At 32.9% G+C, this 19,526-nt stretch overlaps 1 protein-coding gene across 1 annotated transcript; it reads right to left on the bottom strand.

Annotated features, from left to right (window-relative positions):
* Positions 1–6: 6 nt before the first annotated feature.
* On the bottom strand, positions 7–3,911 carry LOC131652262 (peroxidase 51-like). Its single transcript, XM_058922069.1, has 4 exons — positions 3,589–3,911; positions 3,308–3,508; positions 2,957–3,122; positions 7–439 (listed from the first exon to the last, which is right to left on the bottom strand). Exons 1-4 carry the CDS (start codon positions 3,802–3,804, stop codon positions 36–38), a joined length of 987 nt encoding a protein of 328 aa, XP_058778052.1. The 5' UTR covers positions 3,805–3,911; the 3' UTR covers positions 7–35.
* Positions 3,912–19,526: the final 15,615 nt, after the last annotated feature.

Genomic DNA, 19,526 nt, shown 5'->3' with positions numbered 1-19,526 from the left:
TACCATCCACATTATTCCAACATGTAATACACAAATCAAATCACCGAACAATCCGTACGAATATTCCCCTCCTGCGAATTCTTAACACCAACTCTCCCCAACTTAGTCATGGCAGCAACAAAGTTAGCACGAAATATTTTATTACTACTAGCAAAAGCATTCACTGCATTCTTAGACCTAGAATCCGTGAACAAAACTTGATCTGAAGTGAACAACCCCTTTCCCTTTTGAAGATTCTTGAAGTAAACATTATCAAAAGCATGTGGAGTTATTGGATCCATGTCAATTGCAACCCTTGGATCAACGTTTCTTGGACACATTGATTTTAGTTTTGTTGCGTATTGTAGGTCTAGTGTAGGGTCTACCCGAGACTTTGAGTGGAAATTGTATACTCTGTTGGAGAATTTGTTGCAGTGTGAGAAACCAACAGTGTGTGCACCTGTAGAGGGAATTAATCAATGCAAGAATCCAAAGTGTATATAGTAATTAATTTTGTTATATGGTCTTTTTCAACTTTTCTAGGATGATAACTTTCGGTTTTTTTAATTATATATGAATTGGATTTCTTGCCGACAATCACTAGAAATACTATTTTCTTGGGTATTATTACAATGGACCATAAAAGCTCCTTCAATTTTATTGATTTTTAATATTGCTTCATTGATTTGGTTGAAAAGACTTATAAGATCGGATTGAGATCATGTTATATTGATAAAAATATTTGCAACCAAATATGTCGGTTAAGAGATAAGATTTGAAACTTGAAAAAACATGAGGTAAAAAAAGTGAAAAGGATCCATTGTAAGCAAATTTGTCTTTAAAAGTGAGTGTAAGGTGGACTCCAATAAAAAAAATATCTACATTAAACTATGATAAAATGAAGTTATTTACATTAAACTATAATAAAATAAAGTTTCATATCAGATTTATTACGATTTAATCGTGATTGATTAGAAATTTTTTTTATGTATAATATTTGAATTATAAAAATTTCAAAATTTTAAGAAGACCTTCTTGTAATATCTCTTTCAAAACTTTAGAATATATATGGGTCGACTCCCAGCCATGTCAATTTAATTGTATTTTATTTTTTAATCATGATTTTAGACCCAAACACCTAACATATTTGTCGCGCTCAGTCTCGTTTTTACGTGGATATTGACAAAAAAATTTGCAATGTTTTATTTTTAAGTTTTAAGATGCAATTGTCAGCATGTACGTCTCACTCTTATTTTTTAAGAATGAAGACTCATTTTGGTCCTTCACAAATATTACACGGGTCAAATTAGTCTCTCATAAAAAAATTGACCCAATTTAATCCCTTACAAAATTTAACTGGATCATATTAGGCCTTCTGCTAATATTTTTCTCAAATCGGTTTTTTCTACTTCTAAATCGGTTCTTTTCATACTTAAACCGTGACTGGACTGACACGTTATATTTTTTTTATTTTTTATTTTTTAAATACCAAATTAATTTTTATTTTTAATTTCATTTTTAAACCGTTATCAATGAATAATATCAAAAAAGTCAAAATTATTTCTTATAAAATAATTTTCATGATTTCTACTAATATTAACAAATTTTATACATAAATTTTTATCTATGAGGTCTCAAATCCAAGTCCCTTCAAATAAAATGATTTTCACTTTACAACTAGACAAATCAATTTCTATCGTTAATAAAGTGACTATCATTTACAACTAGAGAAATCAATTTCTATTGTTAGTAAAGTGACTATTATTTACAACAAGACAAATCAATTTCTATTGTTAGTAAAGTAACTATTATTTACAACTAGATAAATCAATTTCTATTGTTAATAAAGTGATTATCATTTACAACTAGACAAATCAATTTCTACGATTAGTAAAGTGACTATCAATAACAACCAGACAAATCAATTTCTATTGTTAGTAAAGTGACTATCATTTACAAATACACAAATCAATTTCTATTTTATTAAATTGACTGTGATTTAATCTGAAGAGACATAGGTTCGAGACCATATTGATACAAATTTTATATTTTATATTTTAAATTTAGAATTGTTTAAGATTAACCACATGAGCCAGAGTTCAACTCCTTATAAGAAGCAAAATGTTTTTTTTATATTATTAATTTATAATTGTTTAAAAATTAAATTAAAAATTAAAATTAAAAGAATGAAAATAAAATGAAATCCAACGTGGCAATTCAGTCATGGTTTAAAACTAGGAAAAAACCGGTTTGAAAAAAATATTAACAGAAGGACTTATATGATCCGGTTAAATTTTATAAAGGATTAAATTGGGTCTATTTTATTGTGAAGGACTAATTTGACTCGTCTAATATTTGTGAGGGACCAAAATAGATCTTCACTCTATTTTTTATAAAATAAATCAAAATTTTAGATCCGCACACTCAATTATATCTGTCTTATTCCGTTCAATTTTTTACGATTTTTTTTTTAAAACGAAATTAGTGGGAATGTCCTTATATCACCCCTAGTTTTATTTCCATGAAGTTTATAATGTTTATAGTCACATCTACAAATTTAAGACATTTAAGTACATATATAAAATTTAATAATATTTAATTATTTTAATAAGAGTAATAATTGATCTATAAAACCAAATTCAACTAACAATATCGATTTGTTAGATATTTGTCAGTTGGCTTATACACCAAAATAATAATAATTGATCTTTTCACTTTCTACCCTTTTTTTCTTCTATTCATGTGTTTGCGCCCAAATAAATTAAATTTGTGGTGGTGACTACACAAGTTTTGCACCTATTAAGCATGTCCCCCGTGTTGTAGTGCTGTGGACAATTGTATGAGTGTGTGGCTTTGTAACCGTATAATGGCAACCACAGGGGAACATAGAACACGCATCATCATAACAATAACATCTGTCTAAAATTATTTGACCAGCACCATTTAATTAAAAAGTGTAAATCAAACGGTGCATTACCTGAAAGCGCAATCATTTCTGTTTGTGTAAGCCCGTTCCTTGCAAAAAGTGAATTAAGCTGATTCAAGTTGAATCCAGGCTCAGGCAGCCTCCCATTTACATCTGAATCTTTAGATCTCAGCCCATCAAATCTCCCCAATTCAACCTCATAGTAAGGTCCACCAGCCTAAAAAAAGTAATTTCACAACATTAACATGTATCAGACATCAGACACAATTATATATACCAGACACCATATATCAGACATCAGACACACAATTATTCAGGCAAATGAAATTTCAGAAGACTGACACGTATCAGACACTAGGATTAAATGGGCTTATATTAGATTCAATTAAGAAGCAAACAAACCAATGCAACAACATCACGGGTTGCCATAGCTAAAATATCAGCACAAGAAACTTTATTCCTGCATAAAGGAACAGCATCCACAGCTTCTTTAGCTTTAATAACCGTGTCAAATCCATCTCCAGCCAACGAAAGATTATCAGGATGATCCCTCTCTGCTCTGTTATGTGGGGTAGATGACACAAGAACAGAACCATCACAGCCCTGTGAAACATCAAACATGCATAACATGAGAAGGGTTTTTACAAATGCATGTAATATTGATCAATTGATATAGTTGTTACCTGAACAAAGCAATCGTGGAAGAAGAGACGAAGAGTGGCAGGAATTGTTGTAAAAGTTTGATGAAACTTCTTCTTGACAGCTTCTCTGACAATGCTTTCAACATTGGGACATGAGTGTTTGTAGTGGTGTCGACTTAATTGGGCATAAGTAGGACATGAATGAAGACAGAGAGTTAACAAGAGTAACCAAATTAGTAAAAGATTAAGCTGAGACATTTGATGTTTTTTTTTTTTTTTTTGCAGAGGTAAAGGTAAAGTAAAGGAGGACTATGTAAAATGAAGTCTGAGAGTGAGATATATGTGTTTAAGTAGAAAAATGAGAGAAAGTGAATGGTATTACTATAGGGGAAATGAAATTGTTGGGGTCACGAGCCAGTTGGATTTAGAATCTTTTCAACTTTTTTTTTACAGTAAGAAAGTGAGTTTTGAGTAATAATAGAAAAATGATAATACATGTTATTGTTTGAAAGGGACTTGGTTAATTGATTGATGGCTATAGATGAGACCTTAATTAGTGAGGTTGGCTATAAAGTGTATCGATTTTTTTAAGTTATATTTAAGAACTTCTTTGAGTTGCTTTCAGCCTTTTATTTCTTTCTTATTTCCATTCTTTGTATTTGTTCTAGTAGCTCATAAGGCCCACACAAACTTCAATCACAAGCACCACACTAAATGTATGAGGATCATGTGAGACCTCACTCAAAGATATAATACATATCCCTGCAACCGGCATCTCTTTCACCGTTGAATTTAATCAAACGACTATCTGCATGATGCGTCGATTAGACGGAAGTGGTTTTAACTGCTCATTTTATAAAAGTTTTGTACGTGTCAGTTTCAGGTAATCATTTCATCAGAGTCATCTCAAGTTTTGAAAGGTCTTGTGTAAGTTGAAATTAGCATCATTTTTGAGTCGTGAGTTTTTTTAAGCGGCCTTATTTAAACCGTGAAATATGTGTATGGAGACAATTTTTATCATACTTAATCGAAAAATTGAGACCCTGTGTTGTAGGTCACTTTGCACGGCCTCAAAGTCGACCCTACATTTCATTATCACTTATAACTACTTCTCCTTCATTTCACCACTTTTGACATTGAAGTGTTAACTTTGCATGTGCGCCCTGCGTCGAAGTATCAGAAGCAAATCACCACCGCACTTGAACCTTGTTACTCTTCATCAACACCTATTCCAGGTTTCAGCACAAAATAGTGTCATCGTCAATAGGAATTGACATATGATTTCTGCAAATTTTCACGAGAAACCACCATATCTTTACCACAATTTGGCAAACATATGATCCCCTTCTAGTTTAGTCAATCGCCTATCCTCCTGTTTGGACAACATTCATATCTACACGATTAGTCTCCAAACGCAACGCTGATGTCACGGCTACCGCTTCAGTCAACACCCCTAATCTCCCGAGGGAAGCTCTACTTCCTCCTTTGATTGAGGAAGATCCAACCGTTATAACTTCTCCTTTTGCTCTTATGCCTCAAAATCTAGTCACTCCGACGATTGGCCTAGGTGTGTTTTAAGATCTCGTAACCTTTTAGTCTTCTCAACAACTACTTGAAGACTATACCTCAAAGCAACCTCTAGTGCAACTCTTAATTTTGGAATAAGAGTTGTTTCAAGGTCTTTAATAGTCGCAAGCAAGTTTAGGTATTCAAAGGGTGAATGATCTGCTCAACAGTGTTTATAACCTGGTTTAGCAACAAAATTTGATCTTTTTGGATAAGAGAATACTTTAAATCGAATAAATTTTATAGTACATTCTTCCTAGAGTCTACTCCATACGTGAGGACGCTTCACACAATGATTAGAGAGTTGTGCCAAAATCGGTCCTTATTGATCCAATCTCTTTGTGTTGAGCAGTCCCTAGATCACTTAATCATATTCGGCGTTGAGAACAACATACTCCAGCACATGATTTTGTAGAAAGATATGGCAGGCATACTACACCAGAAGTTCGTCGTTCTCACCAATCGCCATCACGCCATTTCCAAAGAGAGGAAATGTGCGATAAAAAAGTACAAGATCATGAGCAAAAGAGGGATCCACTCTCAATACGCGTCCTTAATAGTAGGATCCAAAAAGACCTCGAGAGTCCTCCAAATTAGGATAAATATGATGGCGCGGGAGATCTTGTAGTGAAATCTATTCATGTTTACTCTTTAATGAGGTGTCATAACGTGGTTTAAGACCCTTTCCCTACATGCATATAAATCTTAGAAGAAATATGTGACACATTTACTGTCCAGTTCATCGCCCAAAAGCGGAAGGCCGCTACAGTAGCCATTCTCAGGGGATCCAACAAAAGAATAAGAAAACTTTGCGAGAGCACATTGACCGATTTACCGAAGTGGTTGTAGAATTCGGAGGGACGAACGAAGGTTTGAAGTCTTGGATATTTAAGAATGGGTTGAGGGTGGACTGCATATTTTGCGATAAGTTAGGGCTGGAGGGAACCATAAGCCTAAATGATCTTTTAACTAGGGTCAAACCTTATATCAAATATTAAGGATAACTCCTAGCCGAAGAGGTAGATAAAGGTTAAGGAGTAGAAAACCCATGAAATGGTTGGGCACCAAAGAAAGACTGAAACCTTCATTGGGACAATAAAGACTAAGGGCCTTGTGTCAGATTCTCGTCTTACATTCCCCTGAACACGTCAAGGGAGAAAATTATGCAAGAATGTGTGAATATCGACTTAAAGGAAGCTGGAATAAGAAAACCATACCCGATGAAGGAATCCTTTAAGATTGATAAAACCCGTTTCTGTCATTTTCATAAGTTTCATGGTCACAACACCGACAAATGCGTCTACTTGAAGGACATAATCAAAGAAATGATCAAAAAATGGAGGCGTACCTGGTACACCCAGGAGAACATTCGAATGGATGATCAAGGAAAAATAAATAACTTAAGAGGCAGGTCAAGTCACCAAGGAAAAAGCAATCCCATCATCGGGAAAAAGAATCCCTAAGAAAACCATAAAGGTTGTGAGTGGAACCGAAGGAAACAAAGACATCATCGACAAAGAGGAAGTGGACTGGAGGGGAAAACACTAATACATCACGTACATTATAAAAGGTCTCCCCAGGCTAAATAACCCATTTAAGGGTACATTTAAGAGAAGAATCACTGATTTAATAACAGTAAGTAAAGAAAGAGGAGAAACTTCCGATGGAAAACCAGTGAGACTTATCCTCGAATTCTATGATGATAAAAAGATGGGTGGAATCCCAAAATCTCCCCTTTTGTGATTATAGAAACTATGGACAACTTTGATGTGTCAAGAATCCTCATCGACGGAGGGATTTTATGTGACATCATGTATGCAGAGCCTTTCGAGAAACTTGGGCTCAAGAAGGAAAAGTTATCACCATATGAGTGATCTGACATACAGGTTTTAATGACATGGTCACATGCCCTTGGAGATACATCAAGCTAATGGTATCCTTAGAAGAATGAGAAAATACTATGATTGTTGACATGTAGTTCTTGGTAGCACATGCAAGAGCATCTATAACTACATCCTAGGTTGGCCCTTTACAAAGATGCTAGATGTAATGGATTCTCCGGTCCAAATGAAGATGAAATATCCTAAAGTCCATGAGAAGTTGTTCCCTCCAAGACATATTTCCCTTGAGTAGATAATATGTAGTTAAAACTACCTTTTAAGGATACAATAAAATATATCAACACCAACACCAACACCAAATTTCTTCAATGCACTCAATCTAGATTTTTCATAAACCGGCTTATTATGCTAATGGTGTATGTTAAGTTTTATCTACTACAAAATTTCTCATACATGATGTTTCAAACTCTTACTAGCATAAGGAGTACTTTTCCATCTTATTTAAGATCTACGTGTAACCATTCACCCTTTTTCCTATGAGTTAATTTCATAAGTTTTCAAGTATGGTTCTTTTCAAATATATTCATTTCTCCGTTCACTTCCTTCAATTATTTTTTAGTCTCTTTGCATTAAAATTCCTCCTTGAAAGGTATTTGGTTTCGAGTCTTGCAACCCTTAAGTCACATTTAAAGTATAATAAATAAGATCAATATAACCATACCTCCGAGGTGGTACAATCTCCTTCTTTACTCTATCAGAAGGCAACTAAGAGTTTGGAGCCATTGTATGTTGGTCTTATTTATAACTCAAAGTCGGAGCCTTAATAATTGTTTTATTCATTTACTCAGTTGAAACATTTGCTTGGTGTGAAAACTACAGTTTAATATCTCTTTATACCTTATTTCATAAAAACTCATTAAATTTCTCTAAAAGAAAGTGCAGGGAATTACCACTCTTTAAAAAATTCAATTTAAATTTTTCTTGGTTTCCTACGAGAGTGTCATTCCTTAAAAAATTTAATGGTGTCATTTTTATGTTTCAAAATGTAACATGCATAAATCTCAAAAGTTTAGTTTTATCATAGAAATATTGACTAAATAATGGCATATTACCAATAATAGTAGAATCATCCCAAACATACAAACCACATATCTTGGACTTTTTATAAATTATCAAAGCACCAGAAAAAATTTTCAACATGTCATGTGCAATTCTAGTGCAATAGTCTAAATCATCAAAAATGTTTAAAGACAACAATTTTTTCTTAAGTTCGGGAACACAACTCACATTGCATAAAAGGAACTCACAATTGTCAAACATCTTGAGTCTAATCAACCTAATATCATGAACCTTGCAAGTCTTATTATTAGTAAGTTGATCAACTCCATTTTCTTTTACTCCAAAGTCTCAAAGACTCTAATGAAACATTTGTACTTTGATTTGTCGAACCCTTTAGACTTGGACTTAGACCTATAAAGAAGGGCATTAGTGAGATGCTCAGAACATCTAGGTAAGGAACTCAATAAGAGTTGTCCCCATTATCAAATTTTAACTTAATATTTTGCAAGTCAACAATAATCTGGAATTGTCATTTTCTCCACAGTGAATTGGTTTCCACCACCCAAAGTAAATAAAGTTTACATTTCAAACATTATATATGAGCCAATATGATTTGTTCATATATAATGATTCAAGTTTGACCCATATTTTTTCAAAGTCTTATCTCTTGCGACCTCCTTAAATAATTTATCTATGAGGCACAATATAATGGAACTCTTGTCCTTATCCACCATCTCAATTTTATCTTCATGTGACAGGTGTGTCGACATCAATCTCTGAACTTTCAATGTCTCTGCGCACTTTTGTTGACTTAAAATTGCTTACATCTTTTCTTTACACAACCCAAATTATTGTCTCGGGAAAATTTATTGATATTTCATTTAGAACCCATAGTGGTCATTTGTAAAATTAGATCCCTTTCCCATATTGGACGCCATTTGTTGTAAAAAAAATTGAAGGATTCAAATACATCAAGAAAGTTAATGAGCAGGAACAATTGCAACCAAACTAAACAACTCACACAACAATTAATCTACCAAGATAATGTGTGCAAGTCCACAAACTAACAAGAATAAATATGAAGTAAATAATCAACACACACAATAATCTAAAATGATCAGCACTGGAGGGGAGTGAGATTCAATCTTTCAAAATCTCAATACACGAATAACTTAATTCTAATTTAAATGAGTTTTCCAAATCTTAGATTACAATCAAACTTAAGATTAAAAACCATAAGAATCCTTATATCTGTCTCTCTAAGTTTCTCTCTCTTGAAATCAAGCTAACTTGCAAATGACAGAAAATAACTTAGTATAACGCAGAGATCAAGAAACACATCTCATATCACTAACATCTGCCATGCATCCTCGCTAACCGACACAATATCCCCTCGTACCTCACCTCATCCACCTTCACAGATGGGTAAAATTAAAATCCTGACAAATATAAATCATCACCCTCCTCGCACCCTTTGTTGAATGGCTCGCTTGATGTGAGACACAACCAAAATCCTGAAATTGTATGAGATTTTTAAGGCAGATTTAAATGTATATACTCCTCCCATTTTTATTCAATATTAATTTGAGTAAAAAATTATATAAAATTATAATTTATGTTACCATATCGATTAATAATTAATTAAAACTACTTTTTCTATAATTTTATTAAGTATTTATTACCTATTTTTTAAATTTATTATTGTCCTACCATTATCTAAAAAAATATTTAAAATATCTCAAAATTTTATTCTAGTATAATTAAAATTTTATTCTAATATAAAATTACTTTTAAGAAATATTTCTTAATATCTATTAAACTGAACAAGTGAGATATAATATAAAACAAAAAAGCATTGTTTCCTCTAATTTTGTTCATATCAAATATTTACATTAAGGCAAGAGAGGCCTAGAACATGAATCCAGAATTCCCAATTTCAAATGTTTTGTGAACCTGATAATAAAGTTAATACTAGAAGTAGAACATAACTAAATTATCAAAACAAGAATGTGGAGTAGCCTGCACGTTAACCCTACTTTAGTTTTCTTACCTTCTTATGTAGGTAGATCTGTCTGTTGCTAGAGAATCTCTCATATTTCTTACACCTCTTTCTTTTTTATCTTTCGTTTTGTCAAAAAAAAAAAATACTAATATGGTAAACTCACAAAAAAGTACAATAATTTAACATGTATGTTTGGTTCCACCTCAACATACATATCACATATCAAGAAGTGTCCACTCGGAATATATCACTATACACCTTATATAATTGCCATAAAGAATGTAAATGTTTCTTTAGTAGTAGAGCCATACCATCCACGTCTATGAAATTAGGTGTATATGTGCAAGTAATGAATGATAAAGGAAGGAATCTATATCCACACATCAAGAATTATGTCCTTATATGTGAAAGTTGCTGGTACATGAGTTCTTTTGGTTAGACAATAGAGAGTATTTTTTTCCTAGTTTTTTAGTTTTTAGTTTCTTTTACTATAACTGTAGATATATATAGAAGGAAACTGTGTGCTGCCTTAAAATAAAATTCATCAGTAGGGAATCTGAAGCATGTGATGTGATGACAAATTTAAGAAGACCTTTCAACAAACTCATTGTACATGTTTTTTTTCTATGACTTAGAAACTGTTAATAATAGTTCAGTTTAGAGTTCTCTTTTATATAATGGTATACATTAAAAAAGAAATCAATTAACATTTTTAAAAATAAAAATTAAAGTGCAGAGACTTTACATAATAACTGTGACATATTATGTTACAAATAGTGCTAAGTGCCGACACATTTGACATGTTTTTAAATATCCGGGCAGCTCACAAAGGTCTAAAGAGACGAATAATCAATAAAGACACAATATTTTGTACATAACATATAGACTAGAGATATGACAAGCAGACCTAAATTCGTGAGGTCCATTCGCACCCGATTTTGAGTTAATGGGTAAAAATTCGAATTGATTAAGTTCGGGTTCGGGTGTCATCTAATATTTTGAGTGTGAATTTTAGTAGTGTGAAACCCGCGCCCGAAATCTCACCCGCTTATATATATATATATATATATATATATATATATATATATATATATATATATATATATATATATATATATATATATATTGGAAAATTGTAGAAAAAATGTATTTATGTATTTATGTATTGCGAGTGTTATTTTGCCACTCGAATAATTTTTGGGTTCGGATTCGAGTGGCGATTTCGGGTGCGGGTTTAGGTAGTGTGAAACCTGCACCCGCCCCGACCCGTTGCTATCCCTAATATATATTCTTTTCTCCTATGGAACAGATAATGTTTGGACAAGAAATTATTCCAACTTTCAACTCCTATAGGATAATCTTGGTTTGTAGGGAGCCAACGACCTTGTGAACAATGTCTACCGCATGGTGCAGTAGTATAACTCTTAGGTCATAATAGAGAGATTCTTCTGGATCGAAGAAAGCTTACATCATGTCAATCTGAAGAACATCAATTTACAAAATGCACCTTCACATAAGAACCAAACCTACATCCCTGAGTCAAGAAGAGATCCAGAAGAAATTTAAAAGTCATCAAGTCGTCGACGACACATGCACCAGACTCTTTTCCCTAATCCTGAAGGAAGAAGAGGTAGTCATACTCATCCTGAAATTCGTCGACCTCGGGAGGGGAAGAATATGAGAGATAAATCCCTATTCATACACAAAAAATTCCCTTTCCATTCACACTCTAGAAAGTAGGATCCCAAAATTACTAGAGAAGCCGTTGAAGCTCTAGATTTACGACCGGATGGAGGACCTATTTGAACATGTTGAACAAGTAGATGACCGTCTGGAATAGTGTTATGGCATTGGCAGCGGAGTAGTGGTGTTCCAACTCTTTACACTAACCCTAGCTAGATCAACTATAGCCTAGTGCAAGTCCCTTTGAGATGAAAGTATAGACTCTTAGAAGACTTGTGTGAAGCCTTCACCGCCCATTTCACCACAAGTAATAGGAAATTGACAAACATGGTCGTGCTTAGCGAAATCACGCAAGGTAATAAGGAAACCCTACACGAATACATTGGTTGCTTCACCAAAGTGGTTGTAGATGTTGGAGCCTCAGACAAAAGCTTGAAGTGTTGGCTCTTTGAAAAGAACCTGAGACTAAACTACGCATTATGGGAAAAATTAAGGCGCAAAAAGGCCCACAAAATGAAGGACTTATTGAGTAAAGCACAACCCTACATCAACTACAAAGAAAAATCTTAGTCGACAAGGTTAATCGGGTACCAAGAAATGCAAGATCTATCCAACCATCAGAGAAAGGCGTCGATCAACCCAACAAAGCAAATGAGCGCAGACTATACTCTAGGTTTGATGCTTACACTCTCTTGAACACTTCACAAGAGATAATCTTGAAGGAATGCACAGACACAGAGTTTAAAGAAGTCAAGATAAGGAACCCATATCGGGTAAGGGAATCCACCCAAATGGATAAATCTAAATACCTCTATTTTCATAAGAGCCACAACCATAATATAAATGATTACATCTTATTTAAGGACGCAATTGAAGAGCTATTAAGAATAGGAAATTAACCGGATACACCACAGACAATATGAGTGGCCGAGAAGACTCTGCGAAGAGAAAACAATCCCCCAAGAAAGTTGTTAAGTCTATGGTCAGAGCCAAAGGCAAAGATGTTAGTAGCGGGAAGAAAAAGAGCATAAAGGGAAGTTTCAATACATTTCTTCCATAACGAGAGGTTTCCTAAGGGAAAGTAACCCATCCAAAAGCATAGTGAAGAGGAAGATCGTCGAATTGATGGCCATCAACAAGAAGGACAGAAGTGCTTCAACCAATAACCCAAAGAGGTCAATCCTAAAATTTTGGGATAACACGATGGTAAAGTAAATCCCAAATGAGATCTTTCCCTTGGTCATAACATTACTTATGTCCAACTTAGATGTCTCTTAAGTACTAATAGACGGTGGAAGCTCTTGTCATATCATCTACTATACTTCTTTGAGAAGATGAGGTAGAAAAAAAAGAAGTTGTGGCCCTAGAGGGGTCCGACCTATAATCCTTTACAAAGTTGTAACCCATCCTTGGGCATATATCGAGCTGATGATTATCTTAGGAGGGAAAAGGGATAAAAGGACTATGGATTCCTAATTCTGGGGAGTTCCCTGCAAGAGCGTCTACAACACCATCCTAGGCCGGCTATTTGCATTAACCTTAGACGTAGTAGATTGTCTATTCCACCTCAAGCTGAAGTACCGCATCGTTATTAACGAGCCGCAGACAATTAATGGCTACCTTTCTAGAGCAAAAATTATCCACAAGGCTTTGGAGCAAGTCCATAAAGAAGGTGAGGGAAAATTTAGAGATCAATGGGGTATCCTTGATTGGACAGTTGAAATATATGGCCATCCAACCTCCTAGAATAAAATCATGACGTATCGGCCATACAAGTAGAAGTGGCAAATTTAGACTGCAAAGAAACAACTACCACATTTCTCATGGCCACTTGGTTATTTTAAAAATGTTATTTTGTAAAAAAAAAACAAGGACACGTTGATATAATGTATCATGATTGTTTGATTAAAGAAATAAGAAATTTTCACTAAACTATCTATTTCCAATGTGATCATGAAAGGTGATTATGAGTCTGGGATATGGCCAGAGATATCAAAGCCTCATCACAAAGACTCGGGGATGATGTTATAAACTCCACAACCATGTGAAAAATCAATCAAAATCCCATGATGACAATGTGCACACATAAAGAAAGCAATCCATAAAACAGAAAAATAATCAACTCACCCCTCTTGGTAGCTAGCCACTCCAGAGGCCATGATGAGTCTTTCAGACGTCAATATCGAACCATATTTTCTCCTAGAGCATGGGAAGGGGTATGGACTCTTGGCCGAGTATGATCCCTAAAGAAATTAAATAAAATTCATACACGAATTAGGAGGAACAACATGAAAGTGCAGTCATATTGTTATATGGTATGGTTTACTTGTTTTAATGTTTTTGCCAATTTGAATGTATTGGTTATAGTTTGTATGCGTATTTGTAATTTGCATATAATTCAATATTCACACGTTTGGATTCTATTCACAATTGAGTTGTATTGTATTTGATTATGCTATTACCATTAAGACCCTTCACTACTCAATAGATTAGAGTTGTTGATCCATGATAGTGTTCCTTTTTTAGCCTAGCAAAATTTTCTTTTATTGTTTCATGAGGTGTGGCTTGAATCACAAGTAAGAGATCTTAAATCAAGATGTTGAGTGACTTGATTCGAATAAAGTGTTAAGTGTGATTCTAATTAGGAACCTAATGAAAATTGGGATTTGCTTTTGGATGAATTGGTTCAAATCACCAAATGAACCTAATTCGAATCATATCCTCATGTGACTCAAATCAAATGTTACTCCTAATTCAAATCACATGTCTCCATGAAGCCAAATTTGTGCTCTGCTCAAATTGACTAGAATTAAGTATATAACTTGATTTGAATAACAAAATCTTATGATTTGAATCATGATTTCTTCTTGAATCAAATCATTGTTTCAAAAATTCAATTTTCCATCTTAGATTTAAATAGATGTTTCTTTGATCCAAAAAAATATGAATAACAGTGAAACCTATAGATACAAAATGTTAATTTGTCTTCTCTTCTTTAGTGTGTTTATCCGTAGCACCATTAATCTTTCTCTTTTTATCTAGAACAACTTCTTGAGTGTTAATCCATGTCTGATTCACTTCTTTTTGTTGAATTTTGTCCTTGTGCAATTTGTTGTTGTTTGAATGAACTAGAGTGAGTGAGTTGATTAATCTTGTAGTGTTGTTCATGATTAATCAAGCTCATGTTATCAATCAAGAACCAATAACCAATAATCTAGAAATTAGAGATAACCTTGTATGTGTGTTCTTCTTTCATATACATCTAATCCCTTTACTAACACCTTGTGAATTAGAGGATTTCTGAGATAGCCTGGCACTATTCATCATCTTCATCTTTAGTTATTTTCCATTGTTGTGGACCTTCATCTCTAAATATTGAGTGTTGAGGTAGACTAGTAGTACATTAGGGTATCTCATGTTTTTGTGTGAAACTTGTTGTTTATAACAGGTGCATATATCTTTTCTTGAATGTTGTTTGATCTTTATTATTATCTATCATGGAGAGAGTTTTAGTATACTCCATGGAATTCTTTGGAGATATCAAGTATCAATTGTTCGTAAGGAGGAGTTGGAAGTTATCCATCTTTGGTAGAGTTGGAGAAAGATTGCTCGCAGACAAATTTAGGAGTTATCCAATTAACGCTTAGCTAATGGCAATCGCTCAGACAAGAAATCGATGGGATTAGGTGGATCACTACACATGAATACTTGGAGCAGGTTATTGTGGATATTTTTGTTAGCAATTTGAATGTTTGCATCAATAGAGGGAATCATCATGTAATAGTTAATTATAATCGAAATGCTTGTATCAAACTTATCAAAATAGTGGAAGATCGTGATTATTTTCCAGTGGTTTGTAACACCATTGAAGAGTGGAGTAGGAAAAGCGAGGACGAACACCGAACTACTATATATCTATTGTACATATTCGAAATGCTTAGGCCGACCAGGAAAACCAGCACAAGATGGAGGAAATAGATTTAGAACAAGGCGAATAGGAATCATGATTTATTTCAAGAGCCATCAAGTAGGCTGACGAATCTGCAAGTCGGTCGGCCTATGAACTCCAACTCGGCAGATGGTTTCCCATACGAGGTCGAAATCATCCACCCTAACAGGCCGAGATGGTTACTTGTATACGAAGGGCCTTCACTGTTACAGGGGTTACGACTTTTTTAATGGCTGACGATGGAGGTTACTACTATCACTCATTATGGAGGGAATCCAAGGTTCCTCCATTAAATGCGGGTGATTATTGCTTCAGCAACTATATATACGGCTCCCGACCGAGGGATAAGAAAGACATTCATACTATTGAGCTTATATCAATTACATTGCTCACATCCCTAAAGATAAACACTTACAAACTCCTGTGTGACCTCATCGAAATCTTCTTCCAGGAGGTAATCAAAAGTGTTCTGCAGGAACATTTGGCGACCATCGTGGGGCCCAAGTAAAACTTTTCAAGGCCACATATTCTTTCACACGTTTTCACTTTCATTGTGACCAGATTATCACCTCGCTGTGAAGATTCTCTGTCTGATATGGCTCAGTTACTAGCCATGGCAGAGGCTTTAAAACATCAAAATGAAACCCTTTAGGATTTTATCCAATTCCTGCAGACTCGGCTGTCAGGGAAAGATGAGTTTCAGAAGGAATCACTTTATCTCCAACCTTTATTAGAATCCGTCTGGGCGGATGAGATTCCAGAAAAATTTGAAGCTCCTCCTTTGTCTACTTATGATGGCAAAAAGGACCCCGGGCAGCATTTCATGGGAGTTGATGATCAGACAACCATATTTGAAGCTTCAGACGCTCTCAAGTGCATATTCATGGTGGGGACTTTCAAGGGCAAAGCATTACGCTGGTACATAAAGGAATTGAAGATTGAAATCAAGAGGCTAATCAAGTTGCAATTTGATAACAAGTCAACTATCAATCTAGCAAATAACTCATTTTTCATGGTAGGAGCAAACATATTGAGGCACCCTTACATTTTTTGAGGGAACAAGTCAATCTAGGAAAGTTAATGGTTGCACATTGTCCCACCTCTGAACAAGTTGCATATGTGCTAACGAAAAGATTGAAGACTAGCTGATTTTTTATTCTAAAGAATACATTAGGTGTATTTGCTGTCTAATGATTGTTATAGGATTGAATTAATGGAGCATATTGTTATCTAATCAATTATAGGTTGTTTAGAAGTTAGTTATATGATGGTTAGGTAGTACTACCTCCGGTCCTATTTATAAGAAAAGATTCTTTTTTCAGATACATTAAATAAATAATGTATCTGAACAATATGTTGTCCAGATACATTATTTATTCAATGTATCTAAAAAGGGAATCTTTTCTTATAAATGGGACCAGAGGGAGTAACAATTAACTTTGGATGTAGTTACTACTTTGTATGTGGTTAATATTAGTTCATTACTACCAATTAATTATGTGGTTATTACTAGTTGTATATGTGATTACTACTAAGTTTGTATGTGGTTATTAAGCAGCAGTTAGTTAGTAATATAATCCTATATAAGTGATATAACTCATATTTATACGAACAATCAAACATAATTGAATAGAATTATCACTTTAATCTTTCAATTCTCTCTTTATTTTCTTTTACTTGTATTTCTTGAAGAACAAGAAAACTCCTGCTCTAACATTTTGATGAGTCAATTGGGATATGTATACTTTAGATTTTTTTTTTTTCTGGAACTTTTAACCTACTTTTATATTTGAAATATGAAATGAAATATTAAAGTTTTTTAGATTTTTTTTTTGTGTAAAAGTATCAATTATTATGATATGATGGGAGTAGGAGATTGAATCGTCAAAGATTGCATTAAAAAACCCATTAAGATATTCTTAAATCTGAAATAAATAGAAAATGTAATGTCAAGTAAAGGATGGTGACGAATTAAATTTGTCTTTCCCATTCCCTGAATTGTCTCGTTAGTGCGATTCAATATGCAAATCACACTCTAGGACACCTATCTACATGATTATTGGCTGTAGATGCATTGCACGTTATTTATGGCCTTATTCTTAATTTTGTCTATCACTTTTCCACTCTTCATCCTTATTTTTAGCTTGAGTGTGAGTGGAGTCCGTCGTTTGTTGCTAGCTAGAAAGCATTGGCGGAGTTAGAAAATTTAGGAAGTCTGGGCAAAAAATTTATATCTTATTTATTATTAATTTTACAACCTGTTTCTACTAATTTTACCCTTAATTTTGTCTAAAAATTTTGCTCTTAATTTTGTCCAAAAATTTTGCCCCATATTTTTATTAATTTTGCCCTTAATTTTGTCTAAAAATTATTAATTTTGCCCCTAGTGTTGTCTAAAAAATCAACTATTATGTAAGGAGTATACAACAAAAGGAGGGGTTGAGTCCGGGCACGTGCCCGGGCTCGCTAGGCTATAGCTCCGGCTAGAAAGCTCTTATTCAATGTGTGGGGGCAAGCACCTTTGCTGGTAAAAGATCTCACTTTTCATGTTTCTTGGACATTTTCTTTCTGTCATTTGACTTAGAGTCCGTTTTGTTTTGTTTCGGTTTTTTAACAAATGATTTTTTGAATTATTTACTTTTGTTTTAAATTTTTTTAAAGTTTAAAAAAAATTAGTTTAAATGATTTTTTATTTAATGTTATTTTAAATTTTTATTATATTTTTTGTATTAAATTTAAAATTCACTTTAAAATAAATTTAAAGTTATTTTTAATATATTTTTTATAAAAATTATTTTTGAAATATATTTTTTTAAATATTTTGCAATTTTGTGTTTTAATCTTCAATAATATATATCTATATCATTATATTTTATTAAAATGTGTTAAAGTAAATTTTACTATTTTAAAACTGTTTTCTTATAAAAAACCTTTTTATCAATAATTTTTTTTTTGATTTTTTAAAACTAGAAACAAACATCCTTTAATCTTTCTAAATAGATATACTAGGTTGCAACTGGTTTGGCATATTTATTATTATTTTTAAATGGAACAATCAAAATTTTATTCCTAATTTCTTATGATCCAAATTTCTTATTGCTACTAAGTGAGTCATGAGTAAGAGTGATAGAAGTGGACAAAATCACAACTCTTTAATTGCATTTAGGTCATCATTGTTTTAACTTTGAAAAAATATATTTTTTTTTTGTATTTTTAAAAACGAATCTTATAAAATTGTTTTTTAAAATATTATAATTTTTTTATATTAGTTTTTTTCTAAATTGAAAGATTAATTTAAATATTCTATATCATAAATATATAATATTGAAGATCAAGATATAGTCAAAATTATAATTTTTTTAAAAGTTGTACCTCAAAAATATTTAATAAAAATTTGAAATAACTTTAAATTTAAATAATTTTGTGAAATTTTAATATCTAAAAAAGTTTCAATAAAATGATAATATATTTAAAATAAGTATTTAAACCAAGTTTTCATTTAAAGCATTAATGAAAAGTTTTTTTATAAATTTTTTTACACAAAATTATATAACACTATAAATATTACTTTAAAAAATCAAAAGAAATGGGCCCATAATGTAATCATATGATTTTTTTGCTATTAATAGTATCTCATTCTCTCATTAGGATTCCTCATAAAATCTCAATATAGTCTTTTCTTTTTCCAACAAAAATAAGATCCGCCGACGAAAGACTGAATTTGATACCAAACCTCTGAACGTAGAGAAATATATCAACATCTGCAATAAAATTACTCATTTGCGATACCCAGACAAGTTAAAGGTTTCAAACACCACATAGCTAAATCAACCAAAATCAATTTTAGTTTTATTCTGAGTCTCTTCCATGCCGAAATTTT

This window comes from Vicia villosa, linkage group LG2 (genome assembly GCF_029867415.1).
Source record: "Vicia villosa cultivar HV-30 ecotype Madison, WI linkage group LG2, Vvil1.0, whole genome shotgun sequence".
NCBI lineage: Eukaryota > Viridiplantae > Streptophyta > Magnoliopsida > Fabales > Fabaceae > Vicia > Vicia villosa.
This window is presented reverse-complemented; position numbering and strand designations above follow the sequence as displayed.

Coding starts and splice junctions, on each gene's coding strand:
- LOC131652262 (XM_058922069.1), bottom strand. CDS start 3,804: ATGTCTCAGCTTAATCTTTTACTAATTTGGTTACTCTTGTTAACTCTC. Junction 3,509..3,588: donor TCCACGATTGCTTTGTTCAG/GTAACAACTATA, acceptor GATGTTTCACAG/GGCTGTGATGGTTCTGTTCT. Junction 3,123..3,307: donor CCCGTGATGTTGTTGCATTG/GTTTGTTTGCTT, acceptor TACTTTTTTTAG/GCTGGTGGACCTTACTATGA.